General features: G+C 39.8%; 1 protein-coding gene across 2 annotated transcripts in view; it reads left to right on the forward strand.

Annotated features, from left to right (window-relative positions):
- GSDME (gasdermin E) overlaps positions 1-17173 on the forward strand; it is a 28616-nt gene extending 11443 nt beyond the window's left edge. Inside the window, exons 5-11 of one of the 2 annotated variants that reach the window (XM_049798133.1) lie at positions 4678-4849; positions 5841-5961; positions 10396-10584; positions 12302-12429; positions 12545-12731; positions 14261-14334; positions 15126-17173. In XM_049798133.1, the coding sequence (XP_049654090.1) occupies positions 4678-4849; positions 5841-5961; positions 10396-10584; positions 12302-12429; positions 12545-12731; positions 14261-14334; positions 15126-15356 (1102 nt within the window). In that variant the 3' untranslated portion in view covers positions 15357-17173. The remainder of the gene's footprint in view (positions 1-4677; positions 4850-5840; positions 5962-10395; positions 10585-12301; positions 12430-12544; positions 12732-14260; positions 14335-15125) is intronic. The other variant, XM_049798134.1, reaches the window with a different exon arrangement.

Genomic DNA, 17173 nt, shown 5'->3' on the forward strand with positions numbered 1-17173 from the left:
ATGGAGAGTACTCACAGCAGTAATCGTTCTTTTTGGTATTCGTAGTAAATTGGCAAGCACCTTGCTTTGAGGATTTGCGAGGTGGGTTACTGAGAAGACTTAACAGGATTTGATGGAAACATGGTCCTAGTCCCCCTCCTTTGTGGACGGTCTGGTCAGAGATTCTGTGCCTGAAGGAAAGGCCCTCAGTCTCAGCTGCAGTGTTAAAAGCAGGCTCCTGCTTTCTCCTTTAACTGCGAGAACCTGCTCTATTGCCAGGTGTTGTCAGTTTTCTCTTGCCTTCAATTGATTTCTGCCTTCCTCCCTTCTTTTCTGCTTCCAGTCTGCAGCAAATTGCCTGTGTGCCTCTCTATTCTCCACCGCTTTCCTCATGCAAGAAGAAAAAGGTTGAATAAAAGTGAAGGAAGTCTTTGCATTATAGGAGAGTTGGAAGTGTTTAACCCAATTAAATGTGGAGGGAGTGAGACCAAAACTCAAAGAAATTCTTTTCTCTTCATGCTTGACCTATTGAGCTTCCAACATAGTAAATCATTGACCTCAGGAACGTTATTTAAGCAGAACAAACAAATCAAACAAAACTCCATAATCCTTATCTTTTAAATGATATTTATTTATACAGGCTCATACTCTGTGTGTTGATAATGGGACTTAGCAAACCAACATCTCATTGTATTTTATATAGTGTTACTTTTGAGTACTTCAGTTCAGCTTCTCAAGGTGGGAAGGAGTATGCTGATACAGGTCACACAAGATTGCTGAGGGCTTCTGTATAATAGGTGGTGAAAGAGATAGTAAGAGTGATGGCTGTAGAACAGAAATAAAAGGTCTGAAATGTGACCTGTAAAACAAAAAAATGCAATGCAGTTCGTGTGCCTGCATACATGTATTCTCAGGGATTTAACTCAGCCATCTCTTGTTATTCAGATATATTCTTGATATTCAGAGAGTTATACTAGCAAATGAGTTCAGCTCTTGCAAAAATACACTCATAGATTTAGCAGCCGTTGCCCTGCAATACTTTAAGCCCTGCTCTGATTGTCAAACTTTAACCCTGTTGCGTTTTGCTCTCGATGACTGTTTTCAATGATAATTTAGATAAGCTGGGTATTTGCTTATCTCATGTTGTCTCCTGTCTGAGTCCCTGAGAAGAGCAGAATGTTTTGCCTTCCACAGGCTGCGCCCCAGTAATAACTTGTGATGTGCCCCCACACAACCCTAGAGTTTAAGGGGTTTTATGATAGAAAGGTCAGTGTCAGAAGTCTAGAGGAGGAGAGCATTTAACTGTGCTGTCCTAAAAGGAAAGTTATTTGTAGCTGTTGGTAAGGTTATGTGTTTTAAAGCTCTGAATCCAGTGCTCACTAAACTTAGTGGGAAGAGGAGAGCATTTCTGCTGGCTTTACCGTTGAACACATCCCACTGAAGTCACTTGAATCTTGGGGCTGAGGTAGTGGCTGTGGCTGTGCCACAGTGCAGCTCTGTGCAGAGGACCCCAAGTTACCTCTGAGACACAGTGCCCGCAGGAGCGCTACATCAGGGACCGAAGCAGGTAGCTCTGCGCCCCTGTGGTGTTAGTGTCACTGTGTAGCCTCCAGTGCTGCGGCTGCTCATCCAGCACTGCCTCAGAAATTTCTTCGCTATGCCTCTTTCCAAGTTTACCTATGTCTTCTTTTGCTCTGCCACTCTGCTGTTAGTTCTGCATCCAAACCTTGAAGCTAGGAGCATGAGGGGGACTGAGCCAGTCCCAGCTCAGACAGAATACTGTAGAAGTAAATGGAAGAAAAGGTCTCTTGAATTATTTCGGTCATTCATTTGTATAGAGTTAAATTATATTCTGTATGCTTCTTATGTTAATGCTCATTCAGAAACAGCAAATCTCTGTTTAATCTGTATTTTTCTATCTTTGATTGTTTTTTTTCTTTTGTTCAAACTTTTGGGGATATCCAGTGAGTTTGTCATCCTCTAAAGCAGGCAAAAACCCCATCATATGAGAACAAATGACAAATTACTTTTGTGCTGCTTCATTGTATTTCTTCCCCTGTGGCTTCTTAGGTTGAATGTTAAAATTGCAAGCTCTTAGTGCGTTAATTTGTATTTTGAAGATGCTTAGCACACCTCTTCAGAATCACAAATAATTATTGTGAAGTATATGATAGGCTTGATGGTCTGTTATTGTGATAACAAATAGCTCTGGTTTGGCAGACACTTCTAAGAGCAGTGGTGTTTGTGATTGCTTGACATTTCTTCAGTTTTTGCCTAATCCAAAGATTCATGGCATTCCAAGCATACAGCATGGCTTTGCATCAAAAGGAAAAAAGTTATATTAATAAAGTCAGGAATGTTTGGGAGTGCTTTTCTAGTGACTGCTGCATTGCTTCAGAGGTATTTTCTTTCCCTTGTTTAAACAATCAACTTTAAGATTTCAGACAGTGCATTCCAACTGATTGAACTTTCATATAAGCATGTTACTCTCCAAAGATCAAAAATTGCCTCAGGATATTTTTAATTTAATAAAGAACCAAGCTGACTTCAGACTTGTACAGACTGCATAAATCTGAAACTCCAGAATCTAATAAATCTAAAACTTTTTAATTAAAAGTGGTGATATCTCGATTTAAATAAAGCAGAGTCAGACATGTCTTTCTGTCATATTTTTGGGGAATTGCCATTTAGCCCCATGAACAGCCATTTACAGTAGAAGGGAGGAGAAAAGACTGAATAACTTTAGCCAGGGATAGCAATCTTTTAATCTTCCAACTGTCTTGCTAGAGTTATCTGTTCATAGAAAATATGACATCTCATCTGAGTATTTTGCAAAAGTATAATATAATTGACACATTTTAATCAATTAAATACAGTTAAGAATTTGCTTTAACTGTTACCAGAAAGTCTGTTAACACCCCAGAAGACAAGGTAGTGAATTTTGTCATCTTTTCTTAGGAAATAATCCTCTCGTATTGTTTTTGGGAGTTTACTTTTTCTTCTGCTCATTCTAAGAAAAACCTAACTAGAAATATCTCCAGCAGCATTTAAACGCATGGTGAATTATGTTGTGGAGTAAGGATGACTTGTTAAGTTGGAGGCATGGGCTAGAGATTTAGCTAATTTTTCTTTTCACTGTGACAGTCCTCGTTATTAATTATAAATTGTGAGGTTATACCAATGAATAACACAGGAGTTTATAGTGGGTTTTTGTTCAGTAATCTTCTTCAGTCCCAAAATCCATGAAATCTTTTCTATGTTTTCTCGTCCAGCCCTTTGAAGTACTTGGTCAGTGCTGATCCCACTCAGCCAGTTCGGGGTTTAAGTGAACACTGAAACAGATCCTTAGCGAGCTGTGAGGGTTGGCATTGAGGCGTCTCACTCTCTTAGTGTGCTGTTCATCCCTCAAGGAGAAATTCTTGTGACTTAGAATTTGGCACCAGCTTGTCAGGACACTCTTTTTCCTGCACATGGGCCTTCGGAGGCCAAACCAGGATTCCCAGTGGTGGTTGCCTCAAGCTGTCCTAGTCCAGGGTGAGTCTGGACATCAGCACTTGGGCATGAAGGAGCCTCACGTCACCTCCCCTGTGAAGAAGCACCTGATGGCACACCTGTAACATGTAGAAGGATGTACGAAGACAGGGGTGACAGGACTGAATGGTGACAAGGAGATAAATGAGACTGAGTTTGGCCAGATAGCTGCAAAGTGGTAACAATGAGCTGTGAGAAGGAGGGGAGACTAAGGCTAGGAGCCATCAACAGTTGGTGTCATCTGAGGGTAGAAGATAGCAGAGAAATCACATGAAGTGGGGATGGTGAGCTGGCTGGCAGTGGGACAAAGCTGAGATGAATGAGAAGGAAGGGGAAGAAATGGCACTTAATCTGGTTGGTCAAGTAAGATAAAAAAAAATGAGATCTATTGTAAGGAAAAGTGGGGCTTCATTACAAAGACAGAAACTAACCAGACTGGAAGACTGCTTGCTATAGATTTCCTAACCTCCAGTAGCTTGACTGCAACTTCACTCTTTCTAAGCAGAGCTTTGTGATATGTGGACAATACTATTATATTACACGCTTATTATGCTATTATGGGTATTTTTATTCTGTGTGCGCGTGCATAATGTATGCAGTAGTATACTAGGCTGCAGGGAGTTCATAATATGGACCATGAGCGCAGGTCCTTTGTTTGTACTCCCTGTTAGCTTTTGGGGTCGAAATAATTATTTTGAGTAAAGACTACAGGATATGACCCATTGACTTATCGGCACTGTTTGTGCTAATGTGAGACTCTGAAGAGAATGGTTGACCAGCGTTCCCTACCATGGCCATGTTAATATCAGTGTGGGTTCACGGTAGCAGAGGATTCAGTCCAATGTCCGTGAGCCTGGCTGGTTGTTTTCATACTACACTGGAAGCTTAAAGTTGTCTTTAGTTCTCCCTTGCATTTTTTGCTTAGAAAGTAGCCAGACAACTGCCGTTTTTGCTCTGAGTAAGGAATCAAGAATTCAATATGTGTGTTGGGACTTACTGGGGAATACAGATTTTTATTGCTACCAAATAACAAAAGAGGACATAATAATTGAGGAGATTGCTCATAAAGAAACCATTGTTACGTTTACAATAAAAGCTTCTTCAAGCAATTAAGAAAATTTTTTCTCAAGTCTAGTATTTATGTTAATAGCATCTTTTCTTTTTCAGAACAATAAATCTAAACAGTAGTTTACTGCAACAAGTAATAGAAAGAAAACGTGAAGTGCTGTGCATCTTGAGAGAAAAGATAATAACAACTCAGAAGTGTACGATATCTGAACATATCCAGACAGAAGAAAAAATCAGTGGTGTGATGGGATGCAGTACAAAAATAGTAAAGGTAAAAGTTATTAAAAATCTGCAAGGAATAGAACAATTGCAGATTATCTGAGAAGAAATTGTGATTTCTCCAAATAGACCCCAGAGCATTTTTCATGCTTCCTTAACATGTTGAACTCACTGCACTGCTTAGTTGTGAAACTTCAAAAAGGTAAAATGTTTTTTCCTTTGCCTCACTGGCAAAAGATGGCAACTTTTAGCATGAGCCTGGAATGTGGTTTCTATCAATGCTGTCAAATTGTGATTCAGTTTCTGTGTAGATTCCTGCCTACTGCAAAACATAAAACAAACATATAACAATTCAGTGAAAGTTGGAAGAGCAAAAAGCATTGCTGAAACAAATTTATTTGAAAAGCCAAGTAATCATTCATCAAAAATGTTTGCAGTGTCTACTGAGTTTTAATATTTATTGAGAAGCTATTTGTTTTCGATTATAGGAGTAGAGATTAACTGCATTATGAGGATATCTGAAAAATTGCCTATGAATTGAGAAGGAATTACCAAAATCAGAGCACGGGCTCATTCATTTTGTTTTTCTTAAAGCTGCAGATGAATCACTTCTGTGTACAGGGTGTCTCCAGTAGTAGAAATCTGGGAGTTGCAGTTCAACAACTCCCTGTGCAAGTGCCACCTTCCTGGTGCCAGTCTCCAGCTGGGCAAAAGGGGTGTCAGGACAGAAGAGGGCAGGACAGGATACTGAAGAGGGTGCCCATTTCCTAGTGACACAGTGTTTCATGTGTGGCAAAAGCTGCACCTGAGCTCAACTTTATACTAGGACAGGGTAGCAAAGAGTTTGAGAGCTCCCCTTGGCATTGAGCTTCTACCTCACTGCTCATCAAGTTACTTTCATAGATGTCAAATGTAACATGTGCTTTACTTGGACATCATGGAGAAAGCACATTCTTTCTCTGTATTTTTTCCCCTTAATTAATTCTGTGTTTAAGCTACACAATATCTGAATTGGATAAACAGTGAATAAATCTGTCCTCTAGGTTTCAGTGAGTGAAACTGGAAGTATGATGAAGGATTCTAGTGTGATCCTTGAAATTCCTCCTGCAACCACTATTGCCTACGGTGTAATTGAACTGTTTATAAAGCACAGTGGCCAGTTTGGTAAGTAGAAAGCTCATTTTCTGTGGCACGCAGTTCAACTGTGGACAGAGATGTCTGTTGGGCAATGATTTTTGCATTTCCTTGTGTATGAAGGTGATGATGTTGTATGGTCTCCATTGCCCTGTTAGTTATTTGTGCTGTGAAATGCTGCTTTTCTGATTTAGTTATGCTTTTTCACTTGTTTGAATAAATCATAAACTCAGAATAACTTAGGTTTCAGGGGACCACAGGAGGTCATCTAGCTCAAGCCCCAGCTCAAGGCAGGACCAACTTTTGAAGTTTGATCTAAGTTCAGAGTTAGATCAGATTGCTTGTATCCTTGTCTATTCAAGTTTTGATTATCTCCAGAGACAGAGATTCCATCACCTCTCTGGGCAGCCTGTTCTCATGTTTGACTACCATCATGGTGAACTTTTTTTTTTCTCCTTACTATCTAACGAGAATTTCCCTTTCTTTAATTTGTGTATCTTGCCTTTTGTCCTGTCATCATACAGAAGAGTCTTGCTCTGTCTTCTCTTCATGCTTCCATTGGGTAGTTGTAGATAGCAGGATGGTTCTCCCTTAGCAGTATTTTCTCCAGGCTGGACAAACCCAGTCTCTCACCCTCTTCTCATACATGATGTTCTCCAGCTCCCAGCGATCTTGGTGGCTGTTTGCTAGATTGCTCCAGTATGTGAATGTCTGTCTTGTACTGGGGAGTCCAAAACTGGGCACAGTCTCCCAAATTGAAAAATCACTTTCATCGATCTGCTAGCTACACTCTTGTCAGTACAGCCCAGCATGCAGCAAACTTCAATAGCTGCAAGGACATGCTGCTGATCTCTTGAACTTGTTGTCCAGGTCTTTTTCTGCAATTTTGCTTCTAGCTAGCTGGCTCTCAGCCCATGCTGTTGCCTTCACCTATTGGCAGGGAGAGTGAACTGAATATAAATCAATGGTCAACCAGGAATCTTTAGACAGCAGTCATGCTAAGAAAAGAATTATTCATAAAGTATAGGACTGGAATTTAAACTTTTTCTGTCTATTTTACACTTTCATATAGAGATTATTCTCAGAATGATTGCAGAAATGTCTTTGTCGTGTTTTCTGGTCACGTTTTACTTATTTCAGGTTGAATACGTTCAGGCGTCAAATTAAAAAAAAATGTTGAAATTGGCTTTGGGGAGGAGTAGTAACTCTGCTCTGCAGAATCACTTGGGTTTTTCTTTGTCTGTCCTCAGTTAAACTCTCTGACCTAAAGGAGGTTTCAGGGGATGTTATGCAAGAAGGAAGGAAATCAGATGGACTATATAGAGCTGGAAGTTGGAAAGGACTGATGTGGAGAGAAACAGGAGATACCTTGAAGAAATAATTGAAGTGCAGTTAAGATTTGAATACAGGATGCATTTTATTTGGATAAGAAATGCAGAAGATACTCTCCATCATTCTCCTTGAACTCACTTCTGATATTAAGGAAGACTGTAGGTTCAGAAATATAAGTAAATATCATGTAACCTGTAAAAAAATTCCTGAAATGTGGAATTGCTCTGATGTAGACTGAACACAGAGATATAGCAGAGGGCATTGACTTCATGGTCATTACAGAACTGTAATTCAGAGTAAGCAGGTGCAATTAAGGCTGTCTGACTACATAGGTGTATAGCTGATAGCCTACTTATGTGACTTCTAGATGGAAATTTGTGTGTCCTGCTAGCTGATAATACATGGGTCTTGTTAATGATCTGTATTTCTCTGCTTTTTCCACTTCTGCTTCTTTTTCCACTTTTTTTTTTCATATTTAATATCTTTTAAGCTTCAAAACCAGCACAGCTTGTTTCATGTTTTATCTCAAACAACCTATGTCTTGCCTCTTATTTTTAATTTGTGCTATCTTCACTGTGTGTCATTGAGAAGATGAAGTGGAGGAACTAAGAAAATTAGGGATTTGCCAGCAAGAGTAAGTATGGTGGAGCGTAACCTTCAGCTTCTTAATGTCTGAGCAGTGATCAGTGTCTGTGGAAATAAAAATAGCCTTTGAAGTTAAATCCAGAAATGGATGTAGTTCTTTCACATGAGACTGAAAGTGACCAGTAGCAGGTGTAACAGAATGGGATTCTCTTCACAGATAATTACAGAATAGGGTGCATGTAAGTTGTTTTGTTTTGTTTTGTTTTTCTTTGCCACTGATAGTGCTTGAGTTATTCTGTAAGGAAGAAAGGTATATAAACTTTCTTTAAAATGTTCTGGCTAGTGTGACTGGACATGCTTAGACATTTTTGTAAATAATAATAAAAAAAAAAATTCTAATCCTTTTCTGATCCCTTTACTATAATGTTTTCTTGTAATCATTCTGTTTGATTTCTACAGGCTAATTTTCCACTACATTTAGAAGCTGTTCCTGTTAAAGGCTTTGCAGTTTTGTGTGTCTAAAGTTTCACTGCAAGTCCTCTTTTTCTTGCTTTACAAAACAGGAGGTATAGTAGCACCTAGCTGATTTGCTTTCTTCTGTTCATTGCTATATATGTGTGACTTGCTTCCTGTTAAATATCTGTAAATTAAACAGTCCCAAACTTTTCAGCTTCTCCATGCAGAGGAGTTTCTTTGATTGTTTTCCTTGATCATCTCTGGTTTTCTCCCATTTTTGTTAGTGTTTCTGAATAACTAACAAGATCTAACTGCACTATTGGAGGTTTGTCATCGACAGATGTGATAGAATTCAACAGAGAAAATATCACACTATTATGTATATACTTTCATTCACTTATTTTCCCTTCTCTTTTTGTTTAAAGAGTATGATAAAATTAATGAGATACAAAATTAATTAACAGTGCTATTAATACAAAACTTACAGAGTTCTGTATTTTCCTCTGAATTGAGTCCTATTACAAGATTTAACAGCAGGGTCTATATCTCTTTAAACTTGAAAACACTTGCTGTATATTGATTTCCCTTATTAGCATCATTCTGCCTTAGGAGAGCAGATAGTCTATTAGCAGTATCTTCCTCCTTCAGGGTTCCTGTGAAAGCATTATTACCAATGAAAGTAACGTGAGTGTGTTGGCCTTCTGGTGCCTTAGCTGCTGTCTGGAGTCTTGTTGCTTTGGGAAGTTCTTGAATTTGCGTTAATCACTTTCTGCTCCTTTGTAGCTCGCTCTTCTCTGTGAAGGGTTATACAGGCGTAAAGGTCTCTGTCGTCTGTCTGTCTTTGTGGCAGAGATTTCTTTGTCTGTTCTCCCTTTGAAAAAGCTTTTTGCTGATGGAGTGCTCTCCGTGCTTTCTCATCTGCTTTGAATGTCCTTAATTTGGTGAGACAGACTCTCACAACTGCAAGAAGGTTATATTTAGGTTTTGTGCCTGGTACATGTGAGCACTGTGCTAGATTAGTTATTTTTTTTCCCTTTGCTGTCAGGTATTACTTTAAAATTGAGGTCCTCTTGCTAGCCTTCCTGCATTCTCCTCAGACCTGCTGCAGAGTGCCAGGGGTACAGTTTTAAATCTTGCATTTGAGCCAATAAAAGATGATCAAAATAATACTTAGGGCTTCAATTATATTCTGCATCTTTGGGGCACAATATTGGACACATGAGCACAGAACTTGATATTCCAGATTTCTCAGCGTAACTCTTACAGAGGCTCCCTGTGTACCTTCCAGGAGACCCTTAGCTTCATTGAACTGGGGAGACTGGAGTGGCAGGAAGTCTACAGTCCTGTTTGGGTGAGGTAGGCTGGTGCTTGTCATGAAGATTGAGGCAGAAAGGGTAATCCAGTGAGGGTGTGTTATTTTCTCCATAAAGTTATTACAAAGAGGCAATAGATATTGTAGAGTGATTCTGTTAATGAACATGGCTGGGTGAAGTGCTTTAGAGACTTTGAAAAACCTCCTATCTTCTACTCATCTGGAGAACTTGAGGGTGCACCTGTGGCTTGGCTGAGAAAGAGGAGTCTATCAGTGCCAGGACCAGAAGAAGCTCTGTGAGAGACTCTTAGAGCTCTTACAAATCTCAGAAAGTGCTTTCATGTGTCTCCATCATGGGCGGATCCTGTAGCCCATGTTACAGCACATCTCTTAATTGGTAGAAGGTGTGAAGAATTCACACCTGAATCTCTTGTATGCAGCATTCAGGTTTACGGTGTCAGTGAGAAGTTTTCATGTATTTGCTGTCTGCATTACTTTTAATTTACAGGAGCTGGTGTCACATTTTGTAGTTGCTAGCTGCACCACAGGACCTTTGTCTGTGAACACTGTACCAGACATCAGGGCTACAGTAATGCTCAGTAATTCACATACAGAGCAACCATTGGCATTCTTTCCATCTAGAAGAGATGAGACCATCTAGAAGAGATGAGACACAGAGAAATCATATGCAAGAACACTAGATAACATAAGCTAGCATCTTATTAGGTAATTGCTTGTGTACTTTATTATTTTTTTTTAAATTTAATTTCTTATTACAGAATTCTGTCTGCTAGATGAACAGCAAGGAGGTTTTGAAAAAGAAAGCACAGAAGGCTCTACTTATCCCCACTCAGCACTAATCAGAGATGCTTCGTTTCTCTATCAGCCAGATGCTGTTGATAATGAGATGTACTCTGGAGCTAAAAACCTCATTCCCAGTGATGCTTCTTTAAGTGTACTGAAACAAGGTATTACCAGAAATGCTTTACATTATTACATTACAGTGAGTTAAGCAACATGATAGGAGGAAATAATCTGGTACAATAATACATAAGAAATCATGTTAGTTCATTTTAATAGCCCTTATCAGGAACTCTTAGGGGAATGCACTGAAAGAATAGAAAAATTTACTTCTGCAGTTGTTATATGTGGTGGACTGTTCCCTAGGAACGTCCTGAATCCCTTTGTCATAAAAATGATCTTACAAAATTAGGTTTTTATGCCAGTTCTGTTACAATCCATAAGGTTAGTGATGATCTATGCTTTCATTCAGAAAGGGTCACTGAAAATACTTTTTCATGATCAGGAAAATACTCAGAATACACTTTACGTTTCATCAGTTCTTAGTAGTTCCTACAGCTTGTTCTAACAGTGAACATGACTTTCGTTATCTCTAAATTTCACCCTTTGTTGATGGCTGTTCAATAGACTAACTGTGACCAAAATAGATATTTGTTTTCCTGAAATAAATTCTGTCATTCTCCAACGTAGACTTGTTTGAAAGGAATAACCGTGTCTCCATGTGTATATAAAAAACACTTATTTGTGAAAGAATGGTATGCCTCTGTTTCGGGTTTTCTTTTAGCTTGACATGCTTTTGTGCCTTTCTTGCTTAAAAGGCTTGGAGGTTTCTTTTAATTAACCTGGACTGTCTCTTGGGGAAAAAAAAATAAAAAAAATTGTTTCTACTAAAGCAATTTGAAGTAGGTTTCCTCTTCTGTTATTTGTATAGCCAGTCATATGATTGCATTAGGTACAAAAAAAAAAACTGCCTATGGCTGGGCTTTTTCTTTTTTTCCAATGAAGTAATTTTTAGATATAAAAGGTATCTTTAAAGAGAGCATGTTTCTTGACCAGAGTGACATGAAGGAAAATTTCTTTTAAAGAAGGCTAAGAATGCTTGCATGCCCATATTTTCGGAATGTGGAAAAACACATTCCAGCCTTCCAGTTAGCATTATTGACTTGAAAACTTACTTTCTTTCAGCAAAGTGGTAATTTGATGTCATAGAACGCTTTGGTTTAGTGTCATAGTTGAACTGTGGAGAAGGAAGTGTAGTGAACAGTATTCTGCTTCCATTGTATGTATTGCAGTGGATTCAGTATCTCAGTCAAGAAGAGATTTTTGTCCTGATTTTTGTAAAAAGTCTTTTAAGGTCAGGGGTGAAGGGATGTAGTTCTTTGATGCACCTGATGAAATACGAGGACAGTAACAATTTAGCATTGCAATAGGAACTTTTAATTCTATGTAGGGACTTATACCATTGACTTTGTAATTCCTATTAACCCACATATTAAGAAGTAAGGTTATGAGCAGAACTCTTCATTTTGCCTTATAAATGAACATTCTCTGGTGATGAACTTTCAAGTGAGAAACTTAATAGATAGTTGGTTCAGTTAACGTTAAAATACTGACTTCTAAAATATGAAAAATACTGAACACCAAACGTTGATCCTTGGTAGCTGTTCTTCTTTCTTAGAATATTCATTGATGCTTCATTGGCTTATTTGGGAAATATAATCAGATGTATTTCAGCCTTGCATTATAGCTTGTGCTGATGGTAATTAGGATGTCAGGATGTGGTGATAAATGAGCTTATGAAACACATAGCAAAAATGCTAACTGTTTTTACTGGCATTTGTGTAGAAATACTTAGTTTTACTTTTTACTGCTTTCTTGGGAAAGATCTGTCACAGTTGAAGACTCAGTTCCAGCCCTTTGTGAAGCTGCCGGAAGACAAGCAAAAAGCTTTATATAAAACACTTTGTGAACTCCTGCTCCATGAAGAAATGGTAACTGCCCTGGAGGGTGTGGTAAGATGAAGAAACTTTTGCTTGCTTCCTAAAAGTAATTTCAGGATAGAGATAGCATTCTCTTTTGCTTGAACTTTCTCTTTTCAAGAAGTTTTACTTATTCTTTTGCTTCCAGTTAGATGATATCTGCACAGGAGACAAGCCAGATCTGAAGGAGTTAAAACCTGCACAACAACAAGACCTCCTTGATTTCTTGCAGCTCTTAGGGTGCAGTTTACAGAGTGAGCCGCTGTTGCAGAAATATCAGCCTCAGGATAAAGAACTCTTCTCAGCTGCTCACCTCCTCATCAGTGCTATCTCTGGTATGTTGTGAATGAAGAAAAGAGCCCTTTTTAAAATTTTCCTTTTAGAAGCTCCTTCTATGTTAAAGCATTTATGGCTCTTTTTGAGCAGTTGGTGAGCCAAGTGAACATAATTTGTTCTGTTCCTTTTTATGGGTTTCGTATACCATGCTTAACATTCCTGGCTGTGAATTAAATTCAGCCCTCAATCACTGACGGATTTTGCTTGTAAAATACACATTCCCCCAAGATTGCTCAACTCTACTTTCTGCTGAGTGTGGACATTTCCAGTTTGGCAAGCTAATCTCTGTTCTTATTCCATACCAGAGTTCTTCCTGCCTAAATGCTGAGAATTACAAATTAGGTGGTGTCTTCAGTATAACAGCATTTATTGTTGAGGTGCAAACTACATTTAGCAAAAATGAATTTAACATAGAGACACTGCAATTAGAGGGTTGTTTTGCAGCTGCTGAAAAAGGAGATTAAACATAAATGTCAAACAAAAGCCATGCTCATAATCTAGTTGGCACCACAGTGTTAATTAAAAGCTACCTGCAAAGTCCAAGACAGACTCCTTCCTGGCTTTCCCTCCTCTCTCTTGTATATAAAGAATTTCCTGACGTTAAGATAACGAAGGGAAGTGCAATGTGGTGTTAGTTAGATTTGGCACTGTGCAGCAAAATGCCAGCGTGCATCCGTATACACAGAGTACCCAGGTAGGAAAGCTTAACTCATTTGCAGAGACAGAAAAGAAATCGAAAACAGAAACCTGCTGATGTGGTAACACTTGTCAGATGCTATTAGCAGCAGGGTGCAGTTAATTGAGTGTGGTACATTATCACCTAGCTTTGGACATAATATCTACTGCTAATGTCCAGGCATAAATGTAGCTGGATCAAGAATCAAAAGCTGTTTTATGCCTGTTGCTTCTATTAGGAATTACAGCCTTGAGTTACAAAGTTGAAGGGTACCACAGGGATCACTTAGTCCATCTCCCTGCCCCAAGGCAGTCTCAGCTATGTCATTCCTCTCAAATTGTGTTTTTGCTGAAGTCAGCATCTTGTATAGATTTTGAGAGCAGAGGTTCTTGTTTTATTCAAGGCCTAAATCATTCATTCAGCCTGCAGACTCGGAGTGAAACACTGGGGAGATAGTTGGGGAGGAGCTGAGAATGATGGGGAGGAAATCCCCTTTCCTACAAGCTGCCTTTTGTCAAGGGTAGGGATAGTCAATTTGGGGCTTGTACCCATTGCCTATCCCATTTTATTCTGCACTCTGGGAAGCAGGCAGGAAAGGGCTGGATCAGCCTCTTCCAAACATCTAGCAGAGCACTTGTGACAGCTGTCTTCAGCATTGAATCACTTTGGTCTCCAGTGTCCATTTCATGAGGTGCTGTACCTGCAGATGGGCCTCAAAAATGCAGCTTGTCTGTCTTTGCTCAGCAGAACCCCGTAACAAAGCTCACTGTTAAAAGAAGTCCCCTTTCCAGCAGCCAGCCTCATGCAGTGTTCGCTAGAAACGATCTTTCCCTTTTAATGTTTCCTTTACAGAGCTGTCTGATTACACTCTTGCCCTGCTGCGTGCATGCTGTGATCTTCAGGTTGTTCCAGCATTGTGTTGTTTGGTGAGTAATCAAAATGTGACTGTGTAGCGTGTGGGCCCCAGCAGTAGTAATGACTGTGTTCTCTGCCTTATTGTGTTTCTCATCTAATAAAGAAGATGTCAAGCTCCAGTGCAAATTTCAGCTGTAGGCATTGCTTAGGCAAGGTCAGAGTCTGACAGTGGCAAACGCAGGTAATTTACTGCAGGTGGATACCTAACTTTTAAAATGTTTCTGTATTTGGGAGATTTCATGGGCTGTGGGCAAAAGAAAATTGTAACTTAAGCTCAAATTTTAATTTACTAATAGTGTCACTAGCTCATTTTAAAGCCTCAGTAACAGTAATCACCTGCCCTTGGGAAACAGAAATTTCACTTTGATAGCAGAAGTGCTTGGGCCTTGGCAAATTCTGAAGTTCCAGAATTCTGAGGCCATTCATTGAAACTGCTGAAGGAATGGGGCAGGGCTTTTTTAAAGCTTTTTAAGCAAACTGACAAAAGTAATAGTGAAAACCTTTAAATACGTAGGGGCAAGCTCAGAGTAAGAGAGTTTAGTGTGATCTGCAGGAGGGAAGTTGGACTGGAGGAAAGGATGAGGTAGGAGAAATGTTTCTCCTTAAAGGGGGCTGTGGAGTTCTGGATGAGTACATCGTACTTGTCAAGGCTAATAGTAATGGGAATCTTGCCCTTTTGCCACTGCCTTGTAAGCTCTCTGGTGGTGTTGTAAGAAGGAACTGAGCTATGTGATGGCAGGAACAGCACTGCTTGGAAAACCTTTTTAATGTCTCTGTCTTTTGCTCTCTCTCATAAATACAGCCTAACATCGCTTCAGCCAATGGCACTGTGGCGCTGAGCAGTCCTTTGGTGGCTGCTCTCACTGACAGAGGAAGATTTGATGTCGTGCAAAGGCTGTTTGCTTCATCAAACATTAATTTCGAAATGACAGAGTCTTCTGTAAAAGCTCTAACTGTGAAACAACCTAGATTCTTCCCACTTGTTCTTTATGTTGCATTGTACGGATTTTATGCTTTAGGTGGGAATGTATAGGAGCTTTGCTGAGTATCCAGTTATTGCTCTAGCCTGTTCTTTCTTCTGTAGCTCTGCAGCATAGTGTTGGTGTGTTTGAGCTCGCAGCAGAGCCACTTCAGCTGAGTACTTACGGCAGTCCAGCGAGGGGTTACGGAGGTCGGGGTGGACTCTGCATGCCTGGGGTGAGCACTCCGCACTGCCATCAGGTGTGCTGCTGCTCTGCAGTTTCACTAATGTGTATATGTCTGCAGTGGAAAATACATCAATAAGGGATGAAGGGGAGGAATTACAAAAGACAAGTCTGTAACAGAAATTAAACATAGCTATTCTGGTAGTTGTTAGATCTGCAGGGCAGTAGAAGCCCGATTGCTTGCATTATTATGTGTGGGAGAAAACTGCCAAGTACAAACTGCTTTTTGTAAGCAAGCAAACAAGCAGGCTGTGGAAATCCAGGGTTCTGCAACGCAGTAAATGTTGTGCTCATTTAAGACTTGATGTGCAGAATGGCTTCACTCTGGAGCAAGTGGAATGGAGGACTCTCAGAGGTACTTGATTAGGTTTTAATTTATTAAGTGTGGTTTGGCTTTAGGGATGTGAACTGCACACTGCAGGAAATAAATAAACCTCTTTTTCAAAAACTAAGACCACCTTAGGGATTTATGCCTCTGTACAGCATTTCTGTTTTCTAATCAGTTTTTACACACCTTGGCAAGTTCCAGCTGTTTAAATTGCATTCTGAACCTTCTCTTTGAGGTATGGTGAGGCCTTTTGGCATGTGCACGTGAAAATGTCCTTGCTGTACTCCACAAAAATGATCGGTTTACCCATATGGCATTTTAAGATGTTTGGCTTGTTTCTTTGACTAACAGCAAAGTGTTAGTAAAGCACTTTGTGCTTTGAACTGTTTTGCCTTTTTTTTCATCGTAATTTTTTGTAATCACGTGGATGGGACAGAAATGCAGCAGAGATCACTGTAAATATGGGCTTGGGAAGATGACGTTCCAGATAAGTGGAATACTAGTGCTTTCAGATAAGATTGTGAGATGGCTGACAGACAAACCAGCAGGCACCTGGAAGGGGGGTGGTGGTGGTAATCAGGCACCTGTGTGTGTGTGAGGGGTGTAATCAGTAACCAGGCCCTGCAGGTTAGCTAGTGGGTGGGAGTCCTGGGTTCAGTCTTCTCCTATATTCCCACATGGTCTTGAGCAGATTGTCCAAGAGGTCTTTAAAAACTCACGTCAGTTAAGCTTTCCCCGAGGAAGTGGACTTTGCAAAAAAGCACTGTGGTACCTTTCCATACTCTGAGAGTACAGGATAGCCTTGCATGTTGAGCTGTTGGCATTCCTGCATCTCATCTGTTAAATGAAGCTAATGGTGTTGCCTGAATGTTGCGCTGGTGTATACGGAGATGTCCTTTATGAGGATGAAAGCATGTTACTCTGCTTCTGGGAGTGATGCGTATTTGTAAATGGAAGAGTCTTCTTTTGCCAATCACTGCTCAAAAGTTGCCTCTGTAACTAACTAATTTATCAAAACTTCCTATTAAATGGTATGTCAAAACAATAGAATAACTTATAACCTCATGCATGTAATTGCCATTGTTCTTCTTTTTGGGATTCCAGTCATGCCCTTGGCCTTGAAAGGTGATGCACGCAGATGGCAAGTGGGTATGTGGGCATCCATGTAGTGCCACTGTCCATGTGCTCTGGTCTTCCTCACAGAGTTTTGGTGTAAGCTTTATGTGCACTATATTGCATAACTGCTTTCAGGGTGCGCATGCTGTGTCATATATGTAGGAGAGGGGATTTGTTTAAAGAGGGGAAAAACCCCCAACC

This window comes from Accipiter gentilis, chromosome 4 (genome assembly GCF_929443795.1).
Source record: "Accipiter gentilis chromosome 4, bAccGen1.1, whole genome shotgun sequence".
NCBI lineage: Eukaryota > Metazoa > Chordata > Aves > Accipitriformes > Accipitridae > Astur > Astur gentilis.